This window comes from Zea mays, chromosome 2 (assembly GCF_902167145.1).
Source record: "Zea mays cultivar B73 chromosome 2, Zm-B73-REFERENCE-NAM-5.0, whole genome shotgun sequence".
Taxonomy (NCBI): Eukaryota; Viridiplantae; Streptophyta; class Magnoliopsida; order Poales; family Poaceae; genus Zea; species Zea mays.
The window spans coordinates 191,576,306-191,593,508 of NC_050097.1; the positions used below are offsets into that span (position 1 = coordinate 191,576,306).

The window sequence follows — 17,203 nt, forward strand, 5'->3', positions numbered from 1 at the left end:
TTCCCCGGGCTCGACACGTGGTCGGGGTGGTCAGCTTGGTCGAAGGTGATGGGCTTGTCGGACCAGTCCAGGTAGACTGGCGCCGCCACCTTCACCGAGCAGACCTCCCGGCGCTCTTGCTTGCGATGCCGAGCCGAGGCATTCGCCGCATGCCCTCCGTAGATCATGAAGCAGTCGCGGACCTCAGGGAACTCTCCTGCTTGGTGATCTTCCCTTTTGTCGTCGTCGCGGGCCCTGCCACCCTCTGCAGGTGGTCCGGCCTTGTGGAAGTGGCGCCGAAGCATGACGCACTCCTCGAGGGTGTGCTTGACGGGCCCCTGATGGTAGGGGCACGGCTCCTTGAGCATCTTGTCGAAGAGGTTAGCACCTCCGGGGGGCTTCCGAGGGTTCTTGTACTCGGCGGCGGCGACAAGGTCTGCGTCGGCAGCGTCGCGTTTCGCTTGCGACTTCTTCTTGCCTTTCTTCTTGGCGCCGCGCGGAGTAGACGCCTCGGGAGCCTCTTCCGACGGGCGGCCCTGGGGCTGCTTGTCCTTTCGGAAGATGGCCTCGACCGCCTCCTGGCCAGAGGCGAACTTGGTGGCGATGTCCATCAGCTCGCTCGCCCTGGTGGGGGTCTTGCGACCCAACTTGCTCACCACGTCGCGGCAGGTGGTGCCGGCAAGGAAAGCGCCGATGACATCTGAGTCGGTGATGTTGGGCAGCTCGGTGCGCTGCTTCGAGAATCGCCGGATGTAGTCCCGAAGAGACTCTCCCGGCTGTTGTCGGCAGCTTCGAAGGTCCCAGGAATTCCCGGGGCGCACGTACGTGCCCTGGAAATTGCCGGCGAAGGCCTGGACCAAATCATCCCAGTTGGAGATCTGCCCCGGAGGCAGGTGCTCCAACCAGGCGCGAGCAGTGTCGGAGAGGAACAGGGGGAGGTTGCGGATGATGAGGTTGTCGTCGTCCGTTCCACCCAGTTGGCAGGCCAGGCGGTAGTCTGCGAGCCACAGTTCCGGTCTCGTTTCCCCCGAGTACTTTGTGATAGTAGTCGGGGGTCGAAACCGGGCCGGGAACGGCGCCCGTCGGATGGCCCGACTGAAGGCCTGCGGACCGGGTGGTTCGGGCGAGGGACTACGATCCTCCCCACTGTCGTAGCGTCCCCCACGCCTGGGGTGGTAGCCTCGGCGCACCCTTTCGTCGAGGTGAGCCCGACGGTCGCGACGATGGTGCTCGTTGCCGAGGTGGCCCGGGGCCGCAGGCGCGGTGTTGCGCGTGCGCCCGGTGTAGACCGAGGCTTCCCGCATGAATCGGGAAGTCGCGGCATGAGGTTCCGAGGGGTATCCCTGCCTTCGGGAGGTAGAGCTCTCGGCCCGTCGGGCCGCAGCGCCTTCTAGAAGATTCTTGAGCTCTCCCTGGATTCGCCGACCCTCGGTGGTTGATGGCTCCGGCATCGCGCGGAGAAGCATCGCTGCGGCTGCCAGGTTCTGACCAACCCCGCTGGATGCGGGTGGCGGCCTGACCCTGACGTCGTTGGCGACGCGGTGCTGGAAACCCTGGGGCAGGTGACGTATTTCTCCGGTCGGGGGTTGGCCCGCCCATACCTGCCCGACGTCCCGGCGGATCGACTCGAGCGCTCCTGCTCCCTCGTCGAGCCTGGCCTGCGCCCCGTGGACTTGCTCGAGTTGTGGGTCGTGACCCCCCGCCGGAACGGGGACCACAGCTAGCTCCCGCGGGATGTCGGCGCGAGGCACCAGCCTAGGGAGATCACCGTCCTCCGGCATGCCGAGATGGTTGCCTTCGGAGGGATCCCCTAGCTCGACGTGGAAACATTCGCGGCTTGGGCCGCAGTCCTCGTCGTCAAGGCTGCGGCTACCGTCGGAACAGTCGGAGAGGCAGTAGTCACATGCGGTCATAAAGTCTCGCATGGCACTGGGGTTGCCAAATCCAGAGAAATCCCGACAGATGTTGGGATCGTCATCTTCCTTGGACCCAGAGGGTCCGTAGGTCGAGACGTCCGTCAATCGGTCCCAAGGCGACCGCATACGAAACCCCAGAGGGGTTGCACTCGCCTCAACGAGAGCGCCCGCCAAAGCGAGGTCGCTAGGCGGGTTGAGGCTGAGTCGAAATGACGTAGGATGGGAATCAGTCAGTACCTTTTGATCGACGAGGAGCGACATAGTCACGTTGGGGACTGATTGCGCCGTCGTCTTAGGTACGAGGGCGACGTCCTGCAGGCCCTCCGCGAGCGCGCTGGCGTCGTCCACTTGCTCGGGATTGGCGTGTCGCGGGGGGACGGCGCTCGCCTTCGTATCAAACGCGAGGTCGACGCCCGACGCGCCCCCCGTTGGGGCGCTGGGGACGTCGATTCGTTCGACAACCGACGAAGCGTGGCCTCCCGCTCGGCCTTGGTTGCCCCGCCTCCTCCTCCGTTGGCGGGGGAGAGGACGGGGCGAGCTCGAATGTTGTTCTTCCACCATGCGGGGAAGATGTCGTCGATTCCGCCGCCGGCGGGCGGGTTGTCGGCCGCCATTGTCGTCGTCGCGCGGCGGTGGAAGGAGTATCATGTCGTGGCTGCCGTCGAGGGACATGAACTCAAGACTCCCGAAACGGAGCACCGTCCCGGGTTGGAGAGGTTGTTGGAGACTGCCCATCTGGAGCTTGACGGGAAACTGCTCGTCAACACGCAGCAGGCCCCTACCTGGCGCGCCAACTGTCGGCGTCCCGAGACCGGGGGGTCCCTAAGCCGACGAGTGAGTGTGCCGCGTGCCCCAGCCCAGATGGGTCGAGCGCGTGGGCGAGCGCGAAGGGGGGAAGCGAGGTGGCCGGAGACGGGCGTGAGAGAGGTGGAAATCCCGCGGCCTTCGTGTTCGTCCCGCGCCCAGGTCGGGTGCGCTTGCAGTAGGGGGTTACAAGCGTCCACGCGGGTGAGGGAAGCGAGCGGCCCCAAGAGAGCGCCTGCCCCGTCCTCGTCCCCGCGCGGCCAACCTTCTCTAAGAAGGCCCTGGTCCTTCCTTTTATAGGCGTAAGGAGAGGATCCAGGTGTACAATGGGGGTGTAGCAGAGTGCTACGTGTCTAGCGGGGGGGAGAGCTAGCGCCCTAAGTACATGCCAATGTGGCAGCCGGAGAGATCTTGGCACCCTGCTGGTGTGGTGTCGTGGCTGTCGGAGGAGCAATGGAGCCTGGCGGAGGGACAGCTGTCGGAGCGGTTGGGTCCTTGCTGACGTCCCCCTGCTTCCGTAAGGGAGCTGAGAGCCGCCGTCGTCACAGGGCTAGCGGGGCGCCATCATTGCCTATCTGGCGGAGCTAGCCAGATGGGACACCGGTCTTGTTCTCTGCGGCCCGAGTCGGCTCGGGGTAGGGTGATGATGGCGCTTCCTGTTGACGTGGCGGGCCTGTGCCCTAGGTCGGGCGACGTGGAGGCTCCTCCGAAGCCGGGGTCGAGTCTGTCTTCCATGGCCGAGGCCGAGCCCGAGCTCCTGGGTCGGGCGAGGCGGAGGTCGTTCGGCAGAGGCCAGGGCGGAGTCCGAGCCCTGGGGTCGAGCGAAGCGGAGTTCGTCGTCTTCTGGGGCTGAGCCCGAGTCCGAGCCCTGGGTTGGGCGGAGCGGAGTTCGTCGTCTTCTGGGGCTGAGCCCGAGTCCGAGCCCTGGGTCGGGCGGAGCAGAGTTCGTCGTCTTCTGGGGCTGAGCCCGAGTCCGAGCCCTGGGTCGGGCGGAGCGGAGTTCGCCGTCTTCCGGGGCCTTAGCCCGAGTCCGAGCCCTAGGTCGGGCGGAGCGGAGTTCGCCGTCTTCCGGGGCGTAGCCCGAGTCCGAGCCCTGGGTCGGGCGGAGCGGAGTTCGCCGTCTTCCGGGGCCTAGCCCGAGTCCGAGCCCTGGGTCGGGCGGAGCGGAGTTCGCCGTCTTCCGGGGCCTAGCCCGAGTCCGAGCCCTGGGTCGGGCGGAGCGGAGTTCGCCGTCTTCCGGGGCCTAGCCCGAGTCCGAGCCCTGGGTCGGGCGGAGCGGAGTTCGCCGTCTTCCGGGGCTGAGCCCGAGTCCGAGCCCTGGGTCGGGCGGAGCTTCCTATGGCGCCTTTGGCAAGGCCTGATTGCCTGTCAGTCTCACTCTGTCAAGTGGCACTGCAGTCGGAGTGGCGCAGGCGGCGCTGTCCTTCTGTCAGACCAGTCAGTGGAGCGGCGAAGTGACGGCGGTCACTTCGGCTCTGCCGGAGGGCGCGTGTCAGGATAAAGGTGTCAGGCCACCTTTGCGTTAAATGCTCATGCGACTCGGTCGGTCGGCGCGGCGATTTAGTCAGGGTTGCTTCTTAGCGAAGGCAAGGCCTCGGGCGAGCCGGAGATGTGTCCGCCGTTAAAGGGGGGGGCCTCGGGCGAGACGGAAACCCCTCGGGGTCGGCTGCCCTTGCCCGAGGCTAGGCTCGGGCGAGGCGTGATCGAGTCGCTCGTATGGACTGATCTCTGACTTAATCGCAACCATCATGCCTCTGCAGCTTTATGCTGATGGGGGTTACCAGCTGAGAATTAGGCGTCTTGAGGGTACCCCTAATTATGGTCCTCGACACAAGTGCGCAAACATAGTGAGTTGCGGTAGCTGGGACAGGCTAGCCTTAGCCTGGACCAGTTGAACGAGCCGAGCTGGCCAAGCACAGGGTCGCAAACACGCTGCCGAGGCCCGGCGGATGATGTGCGTCGCGGACCACAACAAGGACGGCTACATGGACGTGGAGATATACCGTACCATGCAAATCACATCCTGGATAAGATGATCAGATTCAAACCAGCTTTAGTTTAGCTATCTTCTCTGCTGCAGCCTGTCTGTCTTCATGCAGCTTGCTGATGACGCGCTATTAGGATAGGTGAAAGAGTATTTGCTGTTAACGAATTGACCGTCGTCTTCTAAGCCTGGCTCTCACTGCTCATTTCAGATGATCGTTTGCTCTGAACAATGGGATTGGGATTCCCGCTGCAACAACAATTGCTTTTTCATCCGGAAGTAGTACACACAACGGTTGTACATAGGAATTGCGATCAGCCGATCACAGTCCTGACATCCTGCAGTGTCTGACGTAGAGACTAATCCAATAAAGCTACCGAAAGTACTGAAACGAATAAGATCGCTACCTATGGAACTTTACCAAAATTTCAAAGTCAATGCAAACTTGTAACGCATGCATGACAAGTTGAAATCTAACACGGGCTCTCATCCTGATTATCCTCTCTTTTTCCTTGCCGGGCTGTCGTCATGCTGTGTTTTTACGTTTTTTTGTTGGGTTCGTTTTAACTTTTATTACATTTTTTAAAATAAAACTAGAACATATGATCGAGATGTACCAATATGCTCATGTGTGTTGTCAGTGGCGGACATAGGACAGAATTTCGTGTGGGGCCAAACAAAATCACAAGACATCTAAATAAGACCGTAAAGCAGATGTAACATTGCATATAAAAACTAGTGATCATACAGTAGAAATTAGAATTTGAAAGAACAGAAAAATATGAACAAGAAAAATTTGTGTCGATGTTGCGATGACTAGATGACGGAATCACGCGGGCGTGCGAGCATAGGCAGAAGGGAATGGATGGACGGTGGCGGCGTTGGTGCGGCGATAGAGCGGGTGGCGTAGAAGGGGAGCTCGGTGTGGCCCCGACATTAGGGCGAATGAGCGCAGAAGGGGGCAAACGGCAAAGTCGGGGCAAGCACAACAAGAGGCTGGCGACGACAGAGTCGAGCGCTCCTACCTTGTGTTGATTACAACGGTAACAAAATAGAAGCGGTGGAGATGTGCTGGAGCGGGTGGCATGACCCTAATGTGATGATCGTGCCTCCGGCATGGCACGACACGATCTAGGGTTTGTCGTGTCGTGCCTAGACATAGCTACCAACGTTCGTATTGGCCCGGTCTAATATGGAATTGTAGCCATACCGGTCAATTCACGCCGTGTCTGGCATAGCCAATTCGTGTCGTTCGTGTCGTGCCTATCAAGTGCATGTATTGAATTGTAGCGGATGATACGTTTGAACATCTATAGCCACCACGAGTAAAACGATGTGTGTACGTACGGAGAATTTACGCGAGAGGGCAATAATGCAGGGCCTCGTTTCAGTATCATATTCCACCACTTTTTAACGCGATAGCACACTATACAATATATACAGTATGCCCGATTTTCTCTCTTTGCAGATTCCCACAATGTGCGGCTGCCCGGCCGTAAGGTTACCACTTGCCGCTTGCGGTCTTTACACGATTCTATAACTCTATTCCACGACACATTCAGCAGCTGGATGATGGATGCAGAAGCTCATCTTCAACTTTTAATATTGTTCTTTTTCAGCCACTTGGACTTGGGTGCAGATTCTTGCTCCATTAAACGAGTAGTGCACGACGATCTAGACGCCTCGATCTGATCGTCGCGCGATAGATGCCGTTGTGCTCTCACTGGCAGTGCCCTATTTGTCGACCACCAAATCTGCGCGCGTAGAGAATAAGCTAAGCTGCAAAAGGTCAGAAAAAAAAACAGGGGTGTAGATACAAGCCGTGATAAACAACAGCCTTGCCAAATTGGCTTGCTTATATAAGAGCAATAGGTCTCAACAAGTTGCTGCACACAGGAAAAGAAAGGGCATATCGAGGAGGTTTTTAGGGTGGTGGTGGTGTTGTGAGGAGCTGCTGCCGCTGCTCTCCAGTCTCCACCGATGGCGATCAAGAACATGACGGTGGCGGCGACGACGCGGTCGCTGGACGCGGACATGACGGTGGACGAGTTCAAGGAGTGGCTGCGGCGGTTCGACACGGACCAGGACGGGCGCATCAGCCGCGACGAGCTGCGGCGCGCTCTGCGTGCCATCCGCTCCCGGTTCACGGGGTGGAGGAGCAGGCAGGGCATCAGTTATGCCGACACAGACGGCGACGGCTACATCGACGACAGCGAGGTCGATGGCCTCATCGAGTTCGCGCAGAAGAACCTCGGCCTCAAGATCGTCGCCTACTGATCTCACATGGAGCGCGGCGCGTGGCGGGCGGGGGGTGGGACGCACTGGCTCGCCATGAGCTATAGCTATAGCGACAATGCAACTCACCATCACTCTCTCCGGCTAAAATAAGAGCTGCTTGATCTATCATCGCTTGTCTGTTAAAATTGCTTTCCATGTACTTAGTCTATTCGAGTTCGGGATCACGCACTAGCTCTCTACGCTGTTGTTGTGTGATCTATGTAAGGTGTGTATAATGGTACCCGTGCGTGGCTGCCTTCGTCGGCTTGCATAGCCTAGCTCCGGCCGTGTCATGGGTGCTATGATGTTAATTTGTATAACTCATTATGATGTACAATTTATATTTTAAATATTTTTTCATATGACAAAATAAAAGTAAATTTGTTCATAAAAACTATATATATCTCGTAGTTTATGAAACTACAAAACAGATGTATTATATTTGTCAATGTTGTTAGAACTATCATGTGAGATGAACAAATGATCAAACAACTAAAATAAACTTTATAGACCCTGAGAACTTATAGAATTTTGTAGTTGGCAACTTTTTTATTTAAAATCAACTTGTCAACTAAAACTACGTCTGAATTTAAAAGTTTTAAATTTTGAATTTTGAAAACGACCTCGAAAGAAAAAACCACTAACATGAAAGTTGTAGGTATTGAAAAGTTATGAAACTTTGTAGTTGACAATGTTTTGGTTTGAAATCATCTTGTCATGCAAAACTATGTTTGAATTTTAAAATTTAAATTTTTTAAACTACCTCGGATGGAAAAACCATCAAAATACAAGTTGTAGGTCTTGAAATATAATGAAACTTTGTAATTGACAATTTTTTGATTGAAATCGTCTTATCATTGAAAAAATCGTGTGAAGTTTTCAAATTTAAAATTTAAATTTTGTTAACGGCCTCGGATGTAGAAACTATCAAAATATAACTTGTAAATATTGAAAACTTATGCAACTTTATAGTTGGTCACATTTTGAAATGAAATCATTTAGTGCATCAAATAATCAAATTACTCTCGGTTTGTTATAGTATATGAGGAATGAAAACGTAATATAGAGATAATTGATGTAGTTGTGTAGTGGTAGAGGAGGGTATACGCGAGAGAGGTTTCGAGTTCGAATCTCACCATTCACAAAACATGTAAATTTGATTCAAAATAATAGTGAAAAATGATACGGTGATGGGTATGGTAATGGGTAGTGGTTGGAGAGTTGTTCCCATAATTTAAAAAATGTTTTGTTGTTTTTTCGGTTTTTTGCGATTTTTAATTTGCCGAGTGCTTTTCGACACTCGACAAAGTCTTTGTCGAGTGTCCGAGAAAAAGTACTCGACAAAAAACCCTTTGCCGATAAAATGTTTGCCGAGTATTCTATGCCGAGTGTAAAATGGTTTTTGCTGAGTGTCTTAGATACTGGGCAAAGAACGTGATTCCGGTATTGAACGCGTACAATTTGAGTAGTTATCGTGTATCTCGCTCACACGAGATTCGTAAAACGCATCAAGAAGTGTCATAAATTAGCGTAAAACGCATCAACAAGTGTCGTAAATTGGCGTAAAACGCTTCAAGAAGTATCGTAAATTGGCGTAAAACGCAACAAAAATGATTTGAGGTAATTGTAGTGTAAAACGCAACAAATGTCATAAAATTCATTTGATAAAATGCATAAACTATGATAATCATAGACACTTGTTTAGTCCACATTATGCCAAAATATAAACTAACCATCTACTTGGGATGATTGTCACACCCGGATTTAAGGAACAAAGCCAGGTGCATCTCATACATGCGCCAAGAAGACAACATATATAATAACAGAGTGTATAGAGATAAATGTCACAAAACATCAGAGTATTTATTACATAGCGGAAGACTTATTACAAAATAAAAGAATAAATATAAAACGAACTAAGGATCGTCGGCGCCAATGTCAACTGAGAAACGCCACCTAGATCAGATCAAACTCCTCGCCTTGTGGCTCCTCCTGAACCACCTGTTCTTCTCCTGTGGGGGGGTGTGAGACAGCAAGGGTGAGCTCACATACGTTCATAGCTCAACAAGTCATGGGGAATAATGTGGCATGAACTCACCAAAGGTGGGAGTTCATGAAGTGTAAGGCTGATCAATAAAATAAAGGCTGAAGCTGAGCATTGCTTTTATAAGTTGGTCAAAATTTTATTAGCAATTACTTAGTGTAAGTAAATACCAAACCTTAATAATAATAAATAAAAGTAATAGTAAAATAATCCCAAATGCGATGCAAATATCAAATTGAATTTAAGTTCCATAATTAATCATGTGAGGGTCCGAGCCGCTCATGACCGTGAGCACGGCTAGTATACTAGTTTTACACTCTGCAGAGGTTGCGCATCTTTACCCACAAGTCATGTTACCCATCTGCCAAGAGACGGCCAATCCCATACACCTCTACCGAGGAGGCGAGGCAGGGTAACACTACGAGGCCTTTACAAAGTTCCACTAGCTTCAGAAATCCCGCTACAGTTTATAGGAAGCTCTAGTGCAGGAATCCCTCGCCTAACCGCCATCGCAGCAAAATCAACCCAAGGACCTCCCCACACTGACCACTCCCTTACTGTCCTTGCCCCTTTCGGGTAAGGAAGACCTCCACTAGCTTTCCTAGTTAATCAGCCAAGGGCGTCCCATTAAACCCTTGTGGTAGCACTGTTTTCCCGGGTGGTCGCTCCATGTTCCCATTAATTTAATGATCTTAACATGAACAATAATAATAAAAAGATAATAACAGAATAATCATGAATAGTGTATCTCCATACCCAAATCCACATAAAGCAATAGTAGGTACTACCCAAAAATATTTCAGGGGTGAACAAGGTATAAAGATAACCAAAACTGGGGTAACCTATTGGATCCCATCAAAATTAATCTATGCAGATCATTATAATTAATAAGAACATGGCTGGGAAAAAGTAAGTGATCAAGGGCACAACTTGCCTTCAATGAGCTCCTGCTCAGCTACTTCTACTTGCTGAACCCCAGAATCCACAGTGGCTTGCTCGTCTACTCGCATCAACACAATACATACATAGTATAGCAAAAATTAACATTACACCAAACATATAAATAAAATACACAGTAATAAACTAGACATTAAAATAAGATCACAGGAACTGGAATCATTAAATTTGGAGTTATAGATTTCAAGTTATGAATTTCCTAAGGTTTAATGTGGTTGAAATAGGATTAGATGAGAAATTAATTTTCTTACTGTTTTCATGCCAGAACAGGGACACTAAATGATAGATGATATTATTACAAAATTTTAGAAATTGGAATGGTTCAATTTGAAGCTAAAATGAATTTTCTATGCATTTTACAAGTTCTAACACTTATTTATACATTAAAAATCAATTTATGTGATTATTTTCCTATTTCCATTACTCTCTGGATTGGGCGCTAAAATCTAAAAAGTGCAGGGGTTCTGACGTAAGTTTACCGAGACACAATGAATAGTACTCTGAGGACTGCGGGTTGTTTCCAAAGTTTGGCGGGGTCTCTTTTGCGAAACATACAAGCCGAAGGGGTATGGCGAAGTTCGGGCCGCCAGATTATCATCGAACGGTTCTGAATAGATCAAGCGCGGATTAAACAGAAATTAGATCGCAGCCGTTGGATTCCTGTCTACGGTCCCGATTTAAAATACCCAGGCACGCTCTCACCCGTCGAAGCACAGATCTACCGTCACGGTTCCATTGAACGAAGGGGTGAACTACCTTCTAATCTAGGCCGCCCACCATCAGATCAATGGCCAGTAGCCCCTTCTCCCTTCTCTGCTCAACCACGATCACCGGAATACAGCACGGCAGCGCCCTTAGCCGCGGTAGGGCCATGAACGGCCGAGTCAAAAGCTCTGATTCCCGATCAAGCACTCGAGCGGACAGCGCAGCATGCAACGGAGACGATGACGAAACTGAGGGGAGGATTCTCACCAGCAGTGGTGCTGCGCGGAGGGTCAGACCGCGGTGAAGAGCGATCCGCGGTGGTGCTTGAATCGACAGTGACAAATTCAGGCGACGTCGATGGCTAATCCTCCGCAAAACGATCATGGTTGCCTTCCTCACGGCCGAGAGTCTCCTGGGTTCCACACCCCGCGTCTGGTCGTCGGCAGCCCTGGATTCGCCTGTGGCAGGTCACTCACTCACCGATGATGGCACGAGGGAAACGGAGAGCATGTGAGGAGGGTACGAACGCTAGCTCCATAGGGACAAGAAGTCAAGTGGTGAGCCGCTACTTATACGCAGAGGAGAGGGTCAAAACGGGTGTACGATCCGAGCTTATCGCCGCGATTCGCGTTTCCCCCAGCTTCGGCGCCCGCGATCTCATCGCCGCGAAGACCGGGTCGGTGAAGGAGACGAGTCTGCCAAGCGGGCCCCGCAGGTCGGCGAAACGGGGAGGGCAGGCAAGCGCGCGGGAGGCTGCCCGGTGGGGCTCCTTTGTCGGCGCGCTACGCCCGGTCAGGGTTGGGTCGTGTGGGATGACTTGCTTGCTGGGCCGAATACCAAGTTAGGGCCCAGTTAAGTCCCCTTCTCTTTTTCTTTTTTTTCTTTTCTTTTCTTTTCATGTTTGAATTCTTAAATTTGAATCCAAATTCGATTGTAAACTTTGAATTTGAACTAGATGTACTGGTCCAAGATGTTGATATGAAATGACACATTTATTTATATATTTTCCTTACATTGTATATAGGGCTTTTCCTATTTTCCTCTTCACCTTCTATATCTTATTTCTCAAATTATTGGTTCCCAAAATTAGGTTTAATGTCTCTTCCACCATTTGCATATTTCTTTTATCATTATCTTTATGAGTGAATGCACAAACAAATAAATCACAGCATTATGCACAAATTACTTTAAGTGTCACTAATTAATTAATGACTTTTGAGGTGTTGGTTCACATGTTACAATAAACATAGGCAAAAATCATGTATCTATCTCAACTATGCTTTCATCTTACATTTTTGGGTATTACAATGATACATTATATCTAAACTAGCATAAAATACTTAAAAAGTGATCTTTTCCTCCCAAGAGTTGAGATTCTTTTCCTACTATTGACACATGAGTTGAGATTCTTTTTCTCCCATGTTCCAGCCTCCAAAAAGAAAAAAAAATACATAGAACTTAAGTAGGAATAGCGATACAACTGAAGACATGTACAAGGAGATTTATTCTATCTCAAACTGCTACATATGTAATAAATGGTATATTTTAGTAAATAAATGGGAAGCACAACTAATAAACATGCCTTCACTAAGAAGATTACTGGAAAAAGAAATGGACCGAACGTGTCTAATACTTGTTTATTGTGGACCAAACGGAGGCCATTTGTGCTTCTTGGTTGTTAGAATCACAAATAAGTGCATAAACAAGTAAAAATATAGCATGCGGATATTAATTATGCTACACGGTTAAGATATTTATGTAATGTGGTACACGTAAAAATCCGGCATACGGTTCGAATCAAGAGCACCCACATCCATGTGGGCTACATAAATCAAAAGGATTTGATTAGGAAAGTTGATTAGGTGATTTAATGAGGTGGATTGATTTTGGAATATAACTTTTTTATGGCAGTAATGGACACCATAAATCAAGGGATTGCATGCGTGAGATTTTATGAAATCATGGCAAATGGCCTTATTTCTGGGAGCGATTACTTTTTTGTGAATTTTTGTTTCATGGCGTAAACAAGTGTGTTGTAAATATCTTATACATATGGTGTAACTGGTAGGAACCCAATATACATGCTTTGTTAGGTAATGGGATAATGCATAAAATCAATTAATGTTTGCGTAAAATGTGAATAGAAATATTATAAACAGACAATATATGGAAGGGGAGCCATGAACTGAAATATATGTCATAAACATGTATTGACGTTGGCATAAAATATGTATACAAAGTCGCCTAAAAATAAGGCCGCCACTCGTGAAACCACCACCTCGCCTCTGGGATTCGCCACACTCGTTGGAGGATGCCCGAAGTGCAGATGGCGAACCCGAAGTGCAGATGGCGAACCCCACACGTGCCTCTGGGGAGCCACCGCCGTCGTGCCTCTAGGAAGCCATTGACGCCATGCATCTAGATTGGGGAGCCGCTATCGCTGCGCCTCCGGATCTAGGAACTGTCGTCGCAGTGCAATAGTATTGGGGAGCCATCGTCGTTGCGCCTTCAGATCGAGGGACCGTCATCGTCGTGCCGATGGGACTTGTTGCCGTCGTGCATCCGGATTAGGGAGCTTCTATCATTGCGCCTCCGAATCGGAGAGCCACCGCCGTCGGCCTTCAGATGACATGCCACCGCCGCGCGCGCCTAGGTGGGCGACCGTCGCTCGTGCATTGTGGTGGGGCGTCAAAAACTAAACATTGGTGGCCTAGGCTCTTTTTATAGACCTCATGACCTACTGCGGCTAAACCGGATGGCATCATTAGGCCATGGCTTCTCAAGCTATTGCTCGTAATATACAATATATATATAGTTTATGTATTAGAAGACCTAGGCTTCTCATAACTAGAGGGAGCCCTGGTCATACCAGTCTGTCTGACCTGTGCGTGGCGGAGGTCTAAACATCTGGAGGCCCAACTGTGAGAGCCCAAGTGCTAGCCCAATTCACCCTAGGTCACACCAAATTGCCAACCGCCCTCATTCCCTTGTGCCAATCCAAACCCTAGCCGTCGCTAGCCTACTGCTCCCTCCCGGCGCTCGCCTAGTAGCGCGCCGACACGGTGCCCTCGCCCCCACAGTCGTGTCCTCCGGTCTGTGGGCGTCCACCTATGGCGCTCTCAGACGTCGGCACCATGTCGGCTAAGCGGGGAGGTGGCGGTTGCTTCTTGGTTCCAGTCCCTCGGGCACTCGCTCTCTTGCCCGACAATGACTGGGCGCCCACCACCCTACGCCATGTCTCCAACTCGTTGCCAAGCCTTCGTGAGGTACGACCACCCACCACGAGATACGTGCACTCTCCCTCCCTCTCTTTCAGTGATGACCGGGTGCCCGTCGCCCTACGCCAGGTCTCTGGCCCGTCGCCAGGCCTTCACAGAAGAAAGAATGGCATTCTTTACCAGATGGCCGGATAGACATAGGTAGTAATCATTTTGGCATCTCGAAAGATAACTCGATCTTTCATGGACGACAAGATCTAGTTACCATCATCATCGTCGATCGAGTTCCTGCTGGACAGTGACACGGTAAATGATTGAGTTGGTCTGTGTAGATCGATCAGTGCAGATGACTGTAGATCTTCAGATTATAGAGGGGGAAACAAATTTTTTTCCTATAATTTTGCAGTAGTATCCTAATCGAATAAACTATATCAAGTTGTCAATTATGCATGCATGACGACGGCAACACTAGTGCAGAATTGTAGGTATCCAGGACACCCAACCGGCTTGGAACAAGTAGATCGACCACTTTTTTCATGGACGCTAGCTAGTGTATGTGTCTACAGTTTGGAGTTTCTTCGATCAAGATATGGATATACACCTACTAACCAAACTACCACTACATTTTAATCTTGTGTGTTTGGTCTGTCGATCTTGATGTCACTACTGAAGGAGTTTTGGTCTGATGCCACATCGCTAGTAGCTACAAGCCTACAAGCTTTGACTAGAGATGCTATGATTAATACAAAGTTGTTTTACATGTTGATAGGAACATGGGCATGGCTTCTACGTCTGTCCATGGAGCCAGTTTCAGTGACCATATTCATTCTTCGTTATTATGATTATTATTAATGATTTTCTTTTTACTTTTTTTTGTTATGTATACTTTATGCATATGGCAATGATGTTATCGGTAGCTCTCTTACTCGATTTGTTAAATATCTAACTGACTGATGATATATGCAGGGAGGAAAAGTAGGGTAGCCAGAATCTCTGTTGGTGTCACCTGTTTCATTGTGTTCATGATGATCCTTTCAGTAATAGGCCTTTTTAGGTATTAAAGGAAACGTTTGTGCTCTGGTTTCTGCAAGAGGTTTGCACATAAACAATTTTTATTGCAGTCTAGGCTCCAACCATTGGTTGATAAACACTCTCACCATAAGTAACGAAGGAATAAGAATAAATGATGGGAGGTACAAGAATCTGAAAATGAATAAATGATGTGACAGGTTGTAGGAGAGCAGCATGATCTAAGTGAATGCATAACTCTACTCACAACACCACCACCACTCTACCGTGAACCAAACAGTGCCCTCTGAGACCATCGTGATTTATGCATTTTCAAACAAAATTTTACGACACTTCTTGTTGTGTTTTATGCTTCCATTAAAAAATAGTCTTACTGCGTTTTACGCCAAATTTATGACACTTTTTATGTGTTTTACAGCAATCTCTTGCGAAGTGAGATTGTGTGCGTGTTTTACCTAAATTTCGTACTCATTTACGTTGTTTTATCTCACGTTTTACGCTGAAATCATTTGAGGCAGAACCCACGCACGATCGGCTGTGAAAGTCGCCTAGAGGGGGGTGAATAGGTGGAATCTGAAAATTATAAACTTTAAGCACAACTACAAGCCGGGGTTAGCGTTAGAATAAAATCTGAGTCCGAAAGAGAGGGCGAAAAACAAATCCAAGGCAAATGAAGCGGATGTCACAGTGATTTGTTTTACCGAGGTTCGGTTCTTGCAAACCTACTCCTCATTGAAGTGGTCACAAAGACCGGGTCTCTTTCAACCCTTTCCCTCTCTCAAACGGTCACTTAGACCGAGTGAGCTTTTCTCCTTAATCGAACGGGTCACTTAGACCCCTACAAGGACCACCACAACTTGGTGTCTCTTGCTTTGATTACAAGTGTCTTGAGAACAAGAAAGATGAAGAAGAAAAGTGATCCAAGCAACAAGAACTTAAATGAACATAAATGTTTCTCTCACAAGCCACTAAGTCTTTGGAATGAGTTTGGGACTTGGAGAGGATTTGATCTTTTGTTTTGTGTCTTGGAGTGAAGTCTAGAGCTCTTGTATTGAATGCAAATTGCTGGAAACTTGGATGCCTTTAATGGTGGTGGTTGGGGGTATTTATAGCTCCAACCATCAAAACAGCCGTTGGGGAGGGCTGCTGTCGATGGGCGCACCGGACAGTCTGGTGCGCCAGCCACATCACCCAACCGTTAGGGTTCTGACGGTTTCGACCGTTGGAGCTCTGACATCTTGGGGCACCGGACAGTCCGGTGCGCCTTCTAGCGCTGCTCTGACTCTGCGCGCGCTGCCCGCACACTGTTCACTGTTTACTGTTGCTTTTGCAGACGACTGTTGGCAGTAGTCGTTGCTCTGTATGGCACACCGGACAGTCCAGTGTTACACCAGACAGTCTGGTGAATTATAGCGGAGTGGCTCTCTAGAAACCCAAAGCTAAGGAGTTCAGAGTTGATCTCCCTGGTGCACCGGACAGTCCGGTGCGCCAGACCAGGGCAGCATTCGGTTTTTTTGCTCCTTTCTTTTTGAACCCTAATTTTAACTTTTATTGGTTTGTGTTGAACCTTTGGCACCTGTAGAACATTTAATCTAGAGCAAACTAGTTAGTCCAATTGTTTGTGTTGGGCAATTCAACCACCAAAATTATTTGGGAAAAGGTTTGACCCTCTTTCCCTTTCAATCTCCCCCTTTTTGGTGATTGATGCCAACACAAACCAAAGCAAATATATAAGTGCGGAATTGAACTAGTTTGCATATGGTAAGTGCAAAGGTTGCTTGGAATTAAACCAATATATTATTTCTACTAGATATGCATGAATTGCTTTCTTCTTATTTAACATTTTGGACCACATTTGCACCACTTGTTTTGTTTTTGCAAATTCTTTTGGAAAATCTTTTCTAAGTCCTTTTGCAAATAGTCAAAGGCATATGAGAAAGATTTCAAGAAGCATTTTCAAGATTTGAAATTTTCTCCCCCTGTTTCAAATACTTTTCCTTTGACTAAAACAAAACTCCCCCTAAATGAAATTCTCCTCTTAGCTTTCAAGAGCTTTTCCTTTGACTAAAACAAAACTCCCCCTAAATGAAATTCTCCTCTTAGCTTTCAAGAGGGTTTTGGGATATACCAATTGAGATACTTTCATTAGAGGAATACCAATTTGAAAGATACTAATTTGAAATATACCAATAAAAATTTTCAAAACACAATTAAATATTAGGTGGTGGTGCGGTCCTTTTGCTTTGGGCTAATACTCTCTCCCCCTTTGGCATTAATCACCAAAAACGAA

General features: G+C 49.2%; 1 protein-coding gene, 1 long non-coding RNA gene and 1 other non-coding gene across 3 annotated transcripts; all 3 read left to right on the forward strand.

Annotated features, from left to right (window-relative positions):
• The first annotated feature begins 6,594 nt into the window (after positions 1 to 6,594).
• LOC100274538 (EF hand family) lies at positions 6,595 to 7,349 on the forward strand. Its single transcript, NM_001148894.1, has one exon. The coding sequence runs from the start codon at positions 6,664 to 6,666 to the stop codon at positions 6,958 to 6,960; it is 297 nt and encodes a 98-aa protein (NP_001142366.1). The 5' UTR covers positions 6,595 to 6,663; the 3' UTR covers positions 6,961 to 7,349.
• A 6,285-nt stretch (positions 7,350 to 13,634) lies between these two features.
• On the forward strand, positions 13,635 to 15,004 carry LOC103647488 (uncharacterized). Its single transcript, XR_562874.2, has 2 exons — positions 13,635 to 13,932; positions 14,851 to 15,004. It is a non-coding gene; the product is annotated as an uncharacterized lncRNA (long non-coding RNA).
• On the forward strand, positions 14,564 to 14,709 carry LOC111591075 (small nucleolar RNA snoR2/U65). Its single transcript, XR_004856836.1, has one exon. It is a non-coding gene; the product is annotated as a small nucleolar RNA snoR2/U65 (small nucleolar RNA).
• Positions 15,005 to 17,203: the final 2,199 nt, after the last annotated feature.

What these genes read in the sequence shown, in the direction of transcription:
- LOC100274538 (NM_001148894.1), top strand. Translation starts at nt 6,664, where the DNA reads ATGGCGATCAAGAACATGACGGTGGCGGCGACGACGCGGTCGCTGGAC.